The sequence below is a fragment of the Sarcophilus harrisii genome, chromosome 3, assembly GCF_902635505.1.
Source record: "Sarcophilus harrisii chromosome 3, mSarHar1.11, whole genome shotgun sequence".
Taxonomy (NCBI): Eukaryota; Metazoa; Chordata; class Mammalia; order Dasyuromorphia; family Dasyuridae; genus Sarcophilus; species Sarcophilus harrisii.
The window spans coordinates 529,630,517-529,646,288 of record NC_045428.1 but is presented as its reverse complement, the minus strand read 5'-3'; the positions used below and the strand labels follow the sequence as shown (position 1 = coordinate 529,646,288).

At 36.9% G+C, this 15,772-nt stretch overlaps 1 protein-coding gene across 3 annotated transcripts in view; it reads right to left on the bottom strand.

Moving 5' to 3' along the window:
* The window catches only part of SMAD9 (SMAD family member 9), a 108,543-nt gene that overhangs the window by 26,497 nt on the left and 66,274 nt on the right, over positions 1 to 15,772 (bottom strand). For all 3 annotated transcript variants that reach the window (XM_031961993.1, XM_031961992.1, XM_031961994.1), the window contains exon 2: positions 4,211 to 4,805. In XM_031961993.1, coding sequence (XP_031817853.1) covers positions 4,211 to 4,622 — 412 coding nt within the window. In that variant the 5' untranslated portion in view covers positions 4,623 to 4,805. The remainder of the gene's footprint in view (positions 1 to 4,210; positions 4,806 to 15,772) is intronic.

Here is a 15,772-nt window from a genome sequence, read left to right as displayed (position 1 = left end):
TTCCATAAAAAACTATCAGCTATTCTTATTCTCTAAGTCATACTATTGTATTTTCACACAGCTCTAATTATTATAAAACTGGTCCTTAGGTAGAGCTAAAATCTGCCTTTCTACAACTTTTATGCATCATTCCAATTTCCATCCTCAAACACCAAGAAGAACAAATCAAATCCCTAATTCCCATAACAATCCTCTAAATATTTCGACAAGAAACCATGTCTCTCATCTTTTCTTATTTTCTACAAACTAAATATCCCCAGTTCTTTTAAAAGATTACCACATGGCAATGTTTCAAGTCTCCCTACCATCATGCTCACATTGCTCTGGCTACTATCCAGTTTGCCAATGTCCTTCTCAAATTCTGGTCCCCAGAAATGGACATAGATATTGTCTGACCAAGGCACCCAGCCATCTGAATCTGAACTATATCCCTTTAATTCAAGGTAGCCTAAGACTATATTAAAACCATCAAATTTTTCAAACAGGCATTTTATTGGGGGAAAATGAGAATATCTATGAAAAACAGAAAAAAAATGGTCATCTTTCCAGTCCCTTGAGGCAGAATTACAATATACCTTGTACTTTAATATAAATGATCTTCCAGTAACTTATCTAAGTAACTCTATCATAATAACAGCAGCTAGTATTTACATAGTGCTTTAAGACTGACAAATATCTCATTTTATTCACATAACAATTCTCAGAGATAGGTAAGTGGCTATTGTTATCTCCAATTTATGGTAGAGGCAGCCAGAAGGGAGGCTGTAAGTTAAATAGCACAGCTAGCAAGTATCTGAGTCCAATTTGAATTCAGGTCTTCTGACTACAGATAAAACAGCTTCTCTATCCATTGAACCACTAGCTGTCCTGATGTACAGAGAAGACTCAAAGGTGCCAAGGATAATGAGCATGCTACCTGCAGCACTCCTACTTTAGGAGGGAGTTAGAGAATGAGAATACCATTGTTGGAAGTAGACAATTTGAATTTATGGTAATTTGGGATGACTAATATCACAAAATCTTAGAAATCTTCCATGGGATCTTAATTTTCCCTTATTCCTGAACTATTTATAGGCAGAAGATACATATTTTAAAATAGGAGAGAAAAACTGCTTTTTTTCTCCAGAGGAAATCAATGGATACAATGAGAGAATATATAAATAACTAGAGTCTTTTAAATGTTTTTGTTATATAAGAAATTCTAAAGCCACTTCTAATGTGATGATGTGAATGCTACTTTGCTCCATCAATATTTGTGTCAAAAACAGTAGGTTCCCTCCCCATGAAAAAATTGACATTAGGTTAAGTCTTTAGGAAAGACTGGTTACAAATATTCCTCTAATATTAGATTTTGCTTCTCCTTTACAATGAGAATTTATTCACAGATCCAAATGGATGGGAAAAGCACAGGATCTGGGGAGGACCTCAGTTCAAAACCTATCTCCATTTCACATTAACTATATTTTCTTTCTTTTTTTTTTTAATTTAATAGCCTTTTATTTACAGGATATATGCATGGGTAACTTTACAGCATTAACAATTGCCAAACCTCTTGTTCCAATTTTTCACCTCTTACCCCCCCACCCCCTCCCCCAGATGGCAGGATGACCAGTAGATGTTAAGTACATTAAAATATAAATTAGATACACTATATTTTCTTTTTTAGGCCTCAATTTTTTCATGGATAAAATAAAAAGAGAAAATAAAAATAACATCTCAAAGCTCTTTTAACTCTAAATCTAAAATCTAAGTTTCACAAGCATCCTAGAGATTCACTATGGCAAGGTCTTTGGGATCCAGATCATTTGGCTACCTTAAAAAGAAATGTATATAATGAACTGTTTAGGTACTAAACCCTTTTGTATGGGATGCCAGATAGACTATTCCATGCACTAATCATCCAAATTAGCATTAGAATAAGACTCCACTGGATTTGTTAGTGTCTTTAATTAAATCTCAGCTTCTCTTTTAAGACATAAGGGAGAGAAGAAACAATTTCAAAGTATATTTAGCTGCTTAAAAATCTAAAAATTGTACAACTATTAGTTTGCTCAAGAAATAAAACCAGCCACTTCTCACTTTTTTAGAGGCTATGTATTTTGTTTCTTGCTTGGAGTTCCCAAAGAAATGAAAGCACAAAAAGGAAGGTGAATATGGGCCCTTAGGAGATAGTGAAATCTTTAGAAATTTTAGGAATATAAAACCTGCTTTCGTTTTCATAGAGGTCCTTGATAGCACCAGCCATGGAATAAATCTGCTATTAATGGAGTGAAACCATTTCTTTTAAACATGTACAACATAATGTAATTATTGGAGAAGGGAAGTACATGTTAGAAAATTAATGGGTTACCTACTTTAACACTTTAGATGAAAGGAACAAACCACTTTTTCAATTTTGGTTTAAGGTTTAAGAGAAATACTCAATAAGGAAACCTAATGAATTTCTTTAAAAACCTACCTAAAATTTCTTTCTGAAGCTGGCTATTTTCTTACATTAGTGTACCAGGGCTTTGACTTCCCAGAATAATGCAAACAAGTTTAAAAAAAAAAAAGAGAGAATTGGCATCAAATTGTTTCCTAATTTTACTTAACAGAAATACAAGATTAGGATAGACCCTGATGGTGCTGACCAAAGGGACAAAGATAACTATAGAGAGAGGCCTTGATAGGTACTCCATTCAGAACCTCAGAGGCATTTTTTACTCTTCTCTCTCCTTCCCTCTTCATATGCCGTCAGAAAATAAATCCTGTTGATTCAACCTGCACATGTCTCATCTGCCCTTATTCAGGACTTTATCACCTTTGGCCTGGACTATAAGAATAACCCTTCTTACTAATATCTTATTCCAATCTCTCTCTCCTCATAATGACCAGAATAATCTTTCTAGATGATGTCACTCCTTTCCCCCAAAACTTTAGAATCTATTGCACGAAGGATAAAATGCAATGCTCTTTAACCTAAAATTTAAGGCCTCCTCAGTCAGACTCCAAGTTACTTTTCTAGGTACTTTCTAGACAAATTTCAAATTATTTCCCTTCAAATGTTCCACATTCCAGCCAAACTGGACACTGGGAAGAAATTCCCTTAAATTGACGTGTTATCTCCTGGCTTCATGCATCCATCCACCTGGAATTTATAAGTTATTCATCTATTTCTTGCAGAGTCTGTCTCCCTTCAAAACTTAGTTTAGGTGTCAGAATGGCCATTAAGCCTTCAATGATCTCTAAAGCAAAAAATAAAAAAGTCCCATCGTTCTCCTTAAATTTTCTTTTTTTTTTTAATTTCAGCTTTATATCTTACCTTATATTATACCTCATTATGTGCCCTATTTTTTGCCCTGGCATACACACACACACACACACACACACACACACACACACACACACTATAAATTCCTCAAAACTAGTAGCTGTGTCATTTTCTAGTCTTTGTACCTTTAGCATCTAGAACAATGAATGCACAAAATGCGTGCCCTCTTAATATTTGTTGAATGGATACATGGTGAAAGAGAAGTACTATCAAACTATTTTATAAGTGGGAGACACGTTTTGACTTCTAACATGAGAGTTTATTTAAAATGAGAACTTTTCTAACGGGGCTTTTTAAAAATCATATTAAAAAATTGTTCTGTTGCATTGAGACTTTCTTTAGGGTTTTCTTGGCAAAGATACTGGAATAGATTGCCATTTCCTTCTCCAGCTTCTTTTCCAGATGAGGAAACTGAGACAGGTGGCTATGAATAACTTGCACAGGACCACACAACTAGTAAGGGTCTAAGACTAGATGATAAACATAACTAACATTTATATAGTGCTTGCTATGTGCCAAGCACTTTATAATTTTTCTCTCTTTTGATCTTCACAACTCTGAGAGGTAGGAGCCCTTATCCCCATTTTGCAGATGAGAAAACTGAGACTTGCCTACAGTCACATTGTTAGGAAGTGTCTGAGGTCCTGCACTCTATCCACTGAGCCCCACTATCCCTAGTAGTTTTTTAGAGTGAAGGCTACTTCCTTCTCAGTCATTCTTTTAATGAATATCTACAACCAGTCCCAGAAAGAAGAATTTTTCCCTTGAACTCTCCTTCAGTCAGAGGGCAGCCTGTATCTTCTTGACTCATCTGCAAGGGCTGATTTTAATCACCCATTTACTCATCTGATACGCACTTGACCTAGACCTAACTGTTTTAATGATACAGGGGTTCATTACCTGGTGTCTCCACTCGGCGGTAGTGATACGGGTTAATGCAAACTTCTTTCTGCTTTGATCCGAATGGGAATTCACAGCACTCTAGTGGTTTTAATTCATGGTGGGACTGTAGATCTGGCCAGCGCCACACCCTGCAGTAAATCACGTGAGGCAGACCCTTGCGATGGGACACCTGCAGCCTTCCATCCAGGGATCGAGGTATGGTGACACATTTACTCGGCTGGCCTGGGCAGCTCAAAGCCCTCTCCAGCTCTTCCATGGCTCCTTTCTTCTTCTTCAGCTTCTTCACCAGAGAGTCAACGGCCTTCTCTGCCCACTTTTCCTCTTCATCTCCTTGCTTCCAGCCAAGCAGCCTTTTTACTGCTGGGCTAGTGAAGGAGAACAGAGAGCTGATAGGGGTGCTGGAGTGCATAAGAGGCAGGCAGAGGATGGTAGATCCAAGCAGAAATAAAAAATTCTCTTCTCTGACTAAAAGTCAAAGAAAGTGTCATTCGAGTTGTCCATATATACAGCTGCTTCCTTGTTTCTAGGAGTAGTTGTGACAGATTCCAGTTGGGAAGGACGTATTTCTCCCAATAATCTGAAAGTGTTGATCCTGAAAAACAAGAGATAACAATGAGAAGGATCAAAATGATTTTCAGGTTCTATTAATTGATTTAGTCCAGGAAACAGCAATCTCCAAGACAAATTGAGGAACCCTTATTATTCATGTTCAAGGTCCAATTTCCTTACCACTGATTTCAGGATAATTCACTGCCAAAGATGAAAAGTTTAAATCTTAATCTTCATGCAACCAGCAAAAACTCTATTTCAAGTATGCAAGAGAGCTCAACCATCTCATTTTAGAATTTACATTCACAATACCATGATTGATTTTACTGGGCATGGATTTTACCCTGCTTCAGTGGAAGGCTCAGTCTGGACCCCTGCAACATCCATCAGGCCCCTCCCAGACTTTCTAAATTTCAACATCATTTTCCCCCACAAAGTTCCTCTCATTTGTCCCTACTATCTGCTTTTCAATTCCTTCTTTTAGGTGTTTATTTCCTCCATTAGAATGTAAGCTCTTTGAGGATTTTTGCTTGTATTTGTGTCACAAGACTTAACATAGTGCCAGACATGTAGTGTTTATTAAAATTGTCATATAAGCATGCAGGTGGCATAGTGAATAGAACACTGGATCTGAGATCGGAATGATCTAAGTTTACAGTCTCAGATCAAATTGTGTGACCCTGGGCAAATCACTTACTCTCTGTCTCAGTTTCTTCATCTGCAAAATGGGAATATTAATATCATCTATGTTCCAGGGTTGAGGATTAAATGAGATAGTAATTATAAAGTGTCTGAAACATAAGCTATTTAATATGTTATAAAAGACCTAACTATATTTATTAATAATAAATGCTTGTTTTTTGTTTTTCTTCCTGGATTATTTTTACCTTCTGAATCCAATTCTTCTTGTGCAACAAAAGAACTGTATGGATCTGCACATATATATTGTATCTAGGATATACTTTAACATATTTAACATGTATAAGATTGCCTGCCATCTAGGGGAGGGGATGGAAGGAGGGAGGAGAAAAGTTGGAACAGAAGTAAGTGCAAGGGACAAAGTTGTAAAAAATTACCCATGCATATGTTTTGTCAATAAAAAGCTATTAAAAATAATAATAAATGCTTGTTTGTGCACTGTCACCTCCTCAATTTGAATTAAAGGAAAGGGGAACATATAATATATAGGAATGTATATTAAGTAATCTCATTATCTTTTTTCTTATTTATTATAGACCAAGGTTTTAAATTCTTTAAATGTAATTGAATTTTTTTTTTTTTTGCTTTCCTGCCAATCCCTTATTAATGAGTCAGTCAATTTAATTAGTCAACATCACTACAGGTTATGTGTGCAACCCTGTATTTTACTGCAGATTCCAAAGAAACTTACAATTCATAATTCAGAGTACAAGCACACAGAAAAGACATGACAATAATATAAATATAATTCCTAAATTAATAATAATAAATGAATACTAAAATAGAAAGCCAGGATCTAATAGAGCACTGAACATATCCCCAGGAGTTAATAAATACGTCTTGAATTTGGTGTATCAGAACAGTGACAAGACAGGGCAGAGAACGGGGTAGCTGTATAAAGTTGCTTGATGTTAGCTGCCATATCACTTTACTTCAGCCTTTGGGTTTTAGGATAAAATTCAGATAAAAAGTTTAAAAGATTTACTTCTTAAGAGTTGAGGTAATACTTGAGGGAAGAGTGTGCAAATGAGTGGTTTTAATCAGAAAGTAGTATTCTTGGAAGAGCTGGGCATCATTGAAAGTTTGAGTGAGAAGAACTTGCTGAGAAGATACTGTCTTATTTCCCAAGAAAGAGAATTTTCTGAATTTTTTCATGTAAACAGAACATGAGCAATAATGAGGAAGGCAAAAAACATTGGTTAAGTGCCTAGTGTGTGCCAGTCACTGGACTAAGCATTGAGCATACAAAGAAAGGCAGAAAGAAGAGTCCCTGTTCTCAAGAAGCTCACAATCTGATGGGGGGAACAATATGAAAAAAACAAACAAGATAAAGACAAGATAAATTTAGGACACATCAGGAGAGGTTTCTGATTGGAGATGGAATTTTAGTTGGGACTTAACAAATACAAGAAGGGAGAGGATTCTAGCCAAGAGGGACAGCCATTTCAGACAGTTTAGTTGTAAGAAAAGCCAACTTGAGCATATCCTTCTAGAATCTTATGTTGTTCTCACTGGAGTCATATGTAATTCTCCCAGTTGCTTAAGAGACAGTATTATGAAGCAAAAAAGACTGGACTAGACATTAGCAGAACTAAATTCTGGTCACAGGTCTGCATTCAGCAGTATGTCACCTTGTGCAACTCCATCTCATTGAACTCAGCTTTTTCATCTGTAGAAGGAGAAGCTGGACTAGATCATGGCTTCTTAACATGGAGTCTAAGAACTTATTTTTAATATTTGGATAATTCTATTTTGTCATAATTTGTTTCCTTTGAAAGCCTATATCTTTAATTTTGTGCATTCAAAAACAGGATACATGGGCTTCCCAAGATTTGATTTGACACAGAAAAAGTTAAGAATCCCAAGACTAGTACATCTTTACAATCCTTTCCAGCTCTAAAACTCGGTGATTCTTTTCTCATGTGTCTTAAGTCACCATATTGTACTGACTTCCAAATCAGCCCTTTTTCATTTCAACAGTCAACATCTTAGAACTTATTTATCTGAATTATATATTCATATATATGAATATCTGAATTATATATCTGAATTATAATTGCTCCTAACTAGCCTCCAGTCTCTTGCATGCTGCTACCAAATTAACCTTCCCCAAACTGCTTTCATCATGTCATTCTCCTGTTCAACAAATTTCAATGGTTTTTATTGCCTGGCAAAGTTTCTATCACTCTGTGTGGGCTCTGAAGATGCTCCACACTTTGTCCTTAAGCTATCATCCTCCTACTCTCCAAAACCTATCCTCTCCTCTAACAAGGATGGCCTCTTACTGTCCTCCACTCATTTAATGTTCCTCCTGCCTTCAAGCCTTTGCTCATATTGTCTCTTCTAGATAGAACACCTTTTTTCATTTAAATATAAAATCCTCTGCATTTTAAAGTCCTTTGCTTCCTGGTCCCTTCCTACCTTTCCAGCATGCTTATATTTTAAGATCAATGGCTCCATGGTTGGTCTCCCCAAATAGCCCACTCCATTTTGGAACTCCATTCCTTTTGACTGGCTCTTTTACCTTGCATGTTAGTTCTCCTCATGCCTTCTTCTGAATTTCTTCAAGACTCAGATCCAATTGTACCTTCTACAAGAGGACTTTCCTGGCAGTTCCTCCCATCCGCACTGTCAGTGCTGCCCTGATATTGCCTCCCATTTACATTTTCTATATTTTGTACATACATACCTATATGCATGTTTTCTCTTTAGTTTGAATGTGGACTCCTTGAAGGCAGGGACTATGCTTTTGTATTTCTTAATAATATCCCTGGTACTTAATACAATGCCTGGCACATCATAAGAGCTTGTTGACTGAGAACAACAGCCTATTTCAAATCTTACATCTTCCAGCAACCCTTCCCTAAATACTACAGCCTAACATAATCTCTTCTTTCTCTGAGCTCTCATAACACATATTATATGTACCTAAATATAGCTATATAATGATATACACACACCTTGTAATCAAGTAGTGTGTGTTTTTTGTTGTTGGTTTTGGGGGAAAGTTCACAGGGATAAACTCTCTAGCAATGCAAATCACCAACTGTTCTGCAACTGATAGTCTTAAAAACAGTCTTAGAGAATAGTCAAAGGACACTGAAAGATTAAATGACTTGGCAAGGGTGGTACAAATAGCCTGTATTCTATCATTTCACTGAAACTGCTTCCCCCAAGGTTAACAAGGATCTCTTAGCTGCCAAATTAATGGCTTTTTCACCATCCTCATGCTCCTCAACCTCTCTGCAGCCTTTGACACTATGGATCACTCTCTCTCTTCTTTAATACTCTCTTATCTCTAGGTTCTTGGGATACCATTTGCTCCTGGTTCTTCTCTTACCTCTCTGACCAATTTTTCCTCTGTATTCTTTGCTGGATCCCCTTCCAGATCAGATTCTCTAACGGTAGGTATCCCTATGGGTTCTTTCCTGAGCCCTCTTCTCTTCTTCTATACTGTTTCACTTGATAATCTCATCAGCTTTAATAGATTTCATTACTATATATGGGCTGATGATTCTCAAATCTATTTGTCCTGCCACAATCTCTCTGCTGACCTCCAATCTCTCATATCCAACTGCCTTTCAAATATTTCAAGTTGGGTGCTCAGTAGAAATCTTAAGGGGCAAATAGATGGCACAGCGCATAGAGTACCAGGCCTGAAGTCAGGAAGACTCATCTTCATGAGTTCAAATTTGGCCTCAGACACTTATGAGCTATGTGACCCTGGTCCAGTCATTTAACCATCATTATTTCATTTTCCTTAGCTGTAAAATAATCCAGAAAAGGGAATGGCTAATCGCTTCATTGTCTTTGCCAAGAAAACCCCAAATGGAGTCATGGAGAAATTGATAAAACTAAACCACAACAGGTATCTTAAACTCAGTATGTCAAAACAGAACTTTCTCCCTAAACACTCTCCACTTCTTACCTTCTCTGGTGCTGCAGAGCAAAACTTCTTAAACTGTGGTTCCCAACCCCATCTGGGGTCATGTAACTGAATGTAGGTGTCATGAAAAAATTGGGCACAGTAAAAGGTTTCTTAACACAATGACCAAAAATTAATTGAAAACCAAACATGTAATGAATCTGAGATGTTTCTGGTAGCACTTGTCTATTTGCATCATGTGACTTCACTGCAGCCCTGGTTCTGATCACATTTTGCTGTGCACATGTGGGAATGCTGCCAGAAACACCTCAGCTCAGATTTGAGATGGCAATGAGTAAAAATTTGTCAGGTAAAAAGAAGTCGCAAGTGGAAAAAGTTTAAGAAGCCCTGTTGTAGATAACATCATCTTCTTAAAGGATTTTCCTAAAATTCATGTACAATGATGTCACCTTCCTACTTAATAAAATCCAGTGATTTCCTGTTGCATTCAGAAAAAAATATAAAATGTTCCATTTAGCATTCAAACACCTTCACAACCCAGCCCCTTTGTATCTTCCCACTTTTCTTTCTTTTTACTTCTGACACATACACTTTGATCTAGTGACCCTGGCTTCCTGGCTCTTCCACAAATAAGACACTCCAATTCCTGATTCTGGCCATTAATCCTGGTTGTCTCCCATCCCTGGAACAATCTACCTTTTCCACTATGAATGCCAATATTCCTGGCTTCCTATAAATCCCAACAAATTCCACTTCTACAGGAAACTTTCTCCAAACCTTCTTAAATCCAGTGTCTTTCCTCTGTTAATTAATTCTTATTTACCCTGTATATAGATTGTTTTGTACATACTTGTTTATATGTGATCTCCCTTATCAGATTATAAGCTCCTTCAAGACAGGGACTGTCTTTGTGGTGTCTGAGGACATATGTGAACTCAGGAAGATTGAGTCTTCCTGATTCCAAGTCTGGCAGGGTGCCATCTCGCTGCCCATGTAAATTTAATTGTTATTATTATTATTATTAAAATGTTCAAAACTTCTGCTAAATAGCATATACAGGCCTGTAGGAAGCACAATTTTCAAATGTGATTGGGGTGAGGAAGATTGTTGTATATCTATAAGTTTTACATGTTCTCCAAAATAGATATATTCCTTATCCCAAGTCTGATAGAAGGTGGCCAATGAATCTTAATGAATTGATTACAGAGGTTGTAAAAATCTTCTGCTTGAGTTTTTTAATCTGGCATATTACCAGGCTACTGGAAAAGGAATTAGATGACCTTTTCTACATATTCTATACTCATTCTATGGGACCCATTTCTCAACTCCTACTCACCACCATGTGATCTCTGTCTATGAGAAAGAAGAAAGGGAACATAAATTTATTAAGTGCCTGTTACATGCCAGGTTCTGTGCTAAATGTTTTACAAAATAGAATTATCTTATTTGATCTTCACAACAACCCTGAAGGGTAGTGAAATGCCACCCCAACATCTAAACTAACCCTGAAAGCTTAGATAACTTAAAATACAGTAAAATCCTTGGGAGCTGAAAGGAAAACTGATATTTCACCATAGCCTGCATCACTTAACTCAAGGATAACAAGAGACATCCTCTTAGCCTCATGCAAAAATCCCTGATAGGTGTCAACCCCCTTGTGCACCCCTTGTGCACAAAGGATAAGCACAAACTCTGCTGTGTTTTTGCACAGGGGATTTGCAAAAGTCCAGAGGAGCACAGACCAGGGGAAAATTATGATACTCCTGCAGGCACACATCCTATTGGCCCCATGATAGGGAAATTATAGCAAGCTCCTCCTTCTCTTAAACCCCTAGGGATTGTTTTTGAATCATCCCCTTCTCTCATTAATTTCCTGGAACATCTTGGGAAGCATGAAGCCTAAGGACATTCTGCCTCTGTACAACTATGACTTTGGTGATAAGGACCCTCCACCGTGTGATTCTTGCTCCTTATAAGCTTTATTCTTCCTTTATTAACACCTGCTGGGATTTGGGACCCTTCCTTCCCCCCCCCTTGCAGCCATATTCACATTTCAATAATTTTACAGTTGAAGAAATTGAGTTAGGCAAGTTTAAATGATTAAGCCATTAATTCATTCATTCATTAAGCCGCTGGTAAATGTCTGAGGTGGAATTTGAATTCAGGTTTTTGTTTTTTTTTTTACTCCAGACATTCTGCCACCTGTCAACAATTCTCCAGAAGCTCAACTTCTTGTTACCTCCTTCCATTTCAGATCTATCATCATAAAGTATCAAAGAGAATTCCATTTTTTTTCCTTCCTGGTCATTACAAATCTCCTCTATAGCACAGATTAAAGGTTACTGAAGCACAAAAAAAGTATTTTACAAGGGCAGCAGATTTCATTAAGAAAAAATATTCACTTCTATTCAACCAAAATCAAATATTTCTTGTTATATATACAATACCTAACTGGTGGGCTGTAAATAGCTATAAAATCAATGTCTGTCACCCCATTATCCTTCTTGACAGTCAGAGGAAAAAAAGAAAGAAAAGAGTAATAGCCTTTTATCTAGTCAATAAATCAACCAACAAGATAAATGCCTATCTTGTACAAAGTACTATAAAAAGTTCTGGGCTAAAAGAAAAAAACATGGAACAATCCCTATCCTGGTATACAAAATGACTGGTTCAAGAGGAGGCACTAGTAACTAAGGAAAATCAGAAAAATTCTCAAGGAGAAGGTGAAATTTAGGCTGAACCTTTCCCTCTTTATACTATATGTACAACTCATATCTATATTCTTATACATATATACGTAATATATATAAAATATGTATATATTATGTTATATTATATTATAATATAATAAATATAATATATATTTATGTTATATAAAACTTTTCCCCCATTAGATATCTATAAACATGAATATAGTTTTTTAGGGAAAAAAAAAGTTTATGTAGTTGAAATCAGCCTCCATAAAGTCCTACCTTGCTTCCAAAATGGTATAGAAGTGATCTTAATTTTTCAAAATAAAGTGTATATTCTGACAGTGTTAAATTAACATGCTAGATTTTTGTTTTCTTCTCAGGTTATTTTTACCTTCTGAATCCAATTCTTCCTGTGCAACAAGAGAATTGTTCGGTTCTGCACACATATATTGTACCAAGGATATACTGTGACATATTTAACATGTCTAGGACTGCTTGCCATCTGGGGGAGGGGGTGGAGGGAGGGAGGGGAAAAGTCGGGACAGAAGTGAGTGCAAGGGATAATGTTGTAAAAAATTACTCAAGCATGGGTTCTGTCAATAAAAAGTTATAATTAAAAAAAATAAATTGACATGCTAGAAAGGTTTTGAGGAAGATAGAGTAATCTCTGGCCCCCCCTTTGCCCCAGGACCATTCTTACTAAATACAGAAAGGCTCACCCATATTAGTTAATAAATTCTTTAGCCCATGGCAATACAGGAAACAAATAAAAATACAGGTCTGTAATGATGAGGATAGAGTGGCAGAAAAGGGCACATATGAGAATCACTGTCTTTAGGACATCTATAAACATTACCTTAATTGTTGGTAATAAAAATGTGAGATCTTTGTCTAATATCAAAAAGCAGAGGCACTGACCCAATAAACAAAATCCTAAAACAAAAGGAATTTGCCATTAAATGGAGAGATGTTCTACTGGTTCTTTTGTAGCAATAAGGCTACAAAGGGAAGGAAAAACAGTCCTTGCCTTAGGAGATGATATTCTAATGTAAACAGTTGTGCACATACAAAATTTGTAAATTGTAAAGAAGAGGAAGGAATTGTAAGAAGACACTAGCAGTAGGGAGACTACAAAACCCTTCTTAGAGGTCACTCAATCAATAAGCATTACTAGTGTTCACTATACCAGACATTGGGCTACATGCTGGATTTACAAAGAAAGGAGTTCACAATCTAGTGGGAGAAGATAACAATAGAAGCTAAAAAAGATGAATAGAGCCAGAGTAAGAAAGGAGAAAAGGTTGGTGACAGGATTTGCAAAAGTCCAGAGCAGCACAGACCAGGGGAAAATTATGAGACAGATGTCTTGGTCACCCTTCTTAAATGGGGGAACTAAGAAGAGTTCTCCACTGTCCACTCTTCATCTTCTCCAAACAGAAGGGAGGGGTTCCAGTTCCAGAAGGTACAGAAAAGGTAATAAGTTTCTTAGTTGAAGAGATCTTGCAGGATGAGAAGATTCTATAGGACCTGAGAAAAGCCCAGAAGAGTTCAGTCAGTAAGGACATGATGATTCAAGGAATGGGATTTGTGCTGAGTCTCTCAGGAAGCCAGGAAGCAGAATCAAAGAAGAATTTAAAATAGAGATGAGCCAGTAAAAAGACACAGTCAGGAAAAAGCCTATCATGTGCAAGGAGCAAAAAGGCAGGTGTTGCTGCATGATAGAGTACGTGGAGAGAAGTAATATATACAAAGACTGGAAAGATAGGAAAGGGCAAGATTGTGAAGACTTAAAAATCCAAACAGAGGATTTTATATTTGCAAGTAAAAACAATAAGGAGTTGCTAGAATTTATTGAATAGCGGAAGTAAGATAGTCAGACGTGCTTTAGGAAAATCACTTCGGCAGCTAAATGGAGGATGGATTGTAGCAGGAAGAGACAAGAGATGATGTAAAAGGAGAAATGACAGGATGTGGCAACAGACTGGTTATAGGAGGGAGAATGAGAGAAAGAAAAGGTGGCAACAGACTGCATATTGGGACTATGAGAGCAGTCATGACTGATATCCAGGTTGGATGACTGAAAGGTGGGGTGGTATCCTTGGCTTTAATAGGTAAATTCAGAAGAAGGAAGGGATTTTTGAAAGATGATTTCTTCTATGTGACCAAAGGAAGCAAGAAACATCATTTCAGGTACATTAGGTTATTTTGTATTTCAGTACAAATGTGAAATGTTCACTGGAAAAGACCGCCATTAAAAAAAAAAAAAAAAAAAAAAAACATTTTGTAGGCTACCATTTGTCAGAAAAAAGAGGAAGTGAAAAAACTTCTGTGAAGAATTAGATGGGACTCTCCAAATTAAATCAACATGTTAATTTTACAATTGCATGACTTCAATGCAAAAGGAACAGGGTGAAAAACACTGAAATATATGGTTCAAAATTCAAACACAAGACAGTCCAAAGGCTTATGAGACATGGTGGAACAGAAAGGGAAATACCTGGGAGTAAGAAAGCTTAGCTTTAAATCCTTCCTCAGATATTTCCTAGCTTTGTAGTCTTAAATACTTACACTTTCTAAGCCTCAGTTCCCACCTCAATCCTTTAAAATGGATATAATTCTAGTCCTTACCTCAAAGAATTGTTGTGAAACTCAAATTAAATAATACACATGGTTTGGTAATCTTGGAGTGCAATATCAACATAAGCTAGTTAAAAGAAGCATACCTATATGTTATGAACATTTTCCTTAAGAAGAGTTTGGAGATGTTTGACATATTATTCAGGGGACTGACCCTATGTCCCAAACACTGAGGCTATGAAGAGTCTAGGAAAATTAATCCCAAAGAGGAATGATGATGTATAATGAAAAGGTGCTCCTCTCTGAATCTGAGTTTGTGCAGGCATTCTGACAGTTTGCTTCATGGGAAAAGGAAAATTTCTGGTTGGCTGCTAAACTGGAACTGAGAGAAAGAAAAGACTGTGGGGCACTATATGGGACATCATTCTGCTTTGCTGGTTCATGTTAAGAAGATTGGCCATAAGTCTCAATAGGAGAAGTCCCAGGTCTGCCCCTCCAGAATCAACATGTGATCAGTGAATACAGACTTCTATTCTTTGCACTGATTATTTCCTGCTTTTAGGGGAAGGAATACTGGAAAAAAGGGGTGATCCCATGAACTCTGAAAGGTTGAGACAGCACCCAGGATCCTGGAGTTGGAATCCATGCCAGAGTTTGCTATTAGATTTTCCAAAGGAGATGTCTAGGGCAGCCTTGAGACAGGATTCAGCCTAGCAGTAAATGGGCTTGGTAGGAAAGGGAATGCATCTAATCGCTAAGCCACATTTAAAAAGAACTTGGTGGCACAAACTTCTGCAGCAGGTAAATTAAATTTGAATCTCTTTTCTCCAAGGGTTGATATGACAATAAGGAGAGTGTGCTCCCTGTCTGAGGGCACATGTTTGTATTTCTGTTCTTGTTACATCTTAGTAAATATTTCTTTGTAAAAAGTTAATAGCTATTAATTGGTTAAATGAAACTGGGGACTAAGAAATAATACTGGGGAAATATTCTCTCACACTTCTATTGGAATGAAGGTTTTAGTTGACAGCATTAGAAAAAGGCTCATCCAATATCTCAGAAGATCTCCTTGAGCCTTAAGAGAGATACAGAGTCTTATTTTGGGGGACTCAACTCACTAATGTGAGAGTGATTTGATAAAAGGATCCCCAGAAT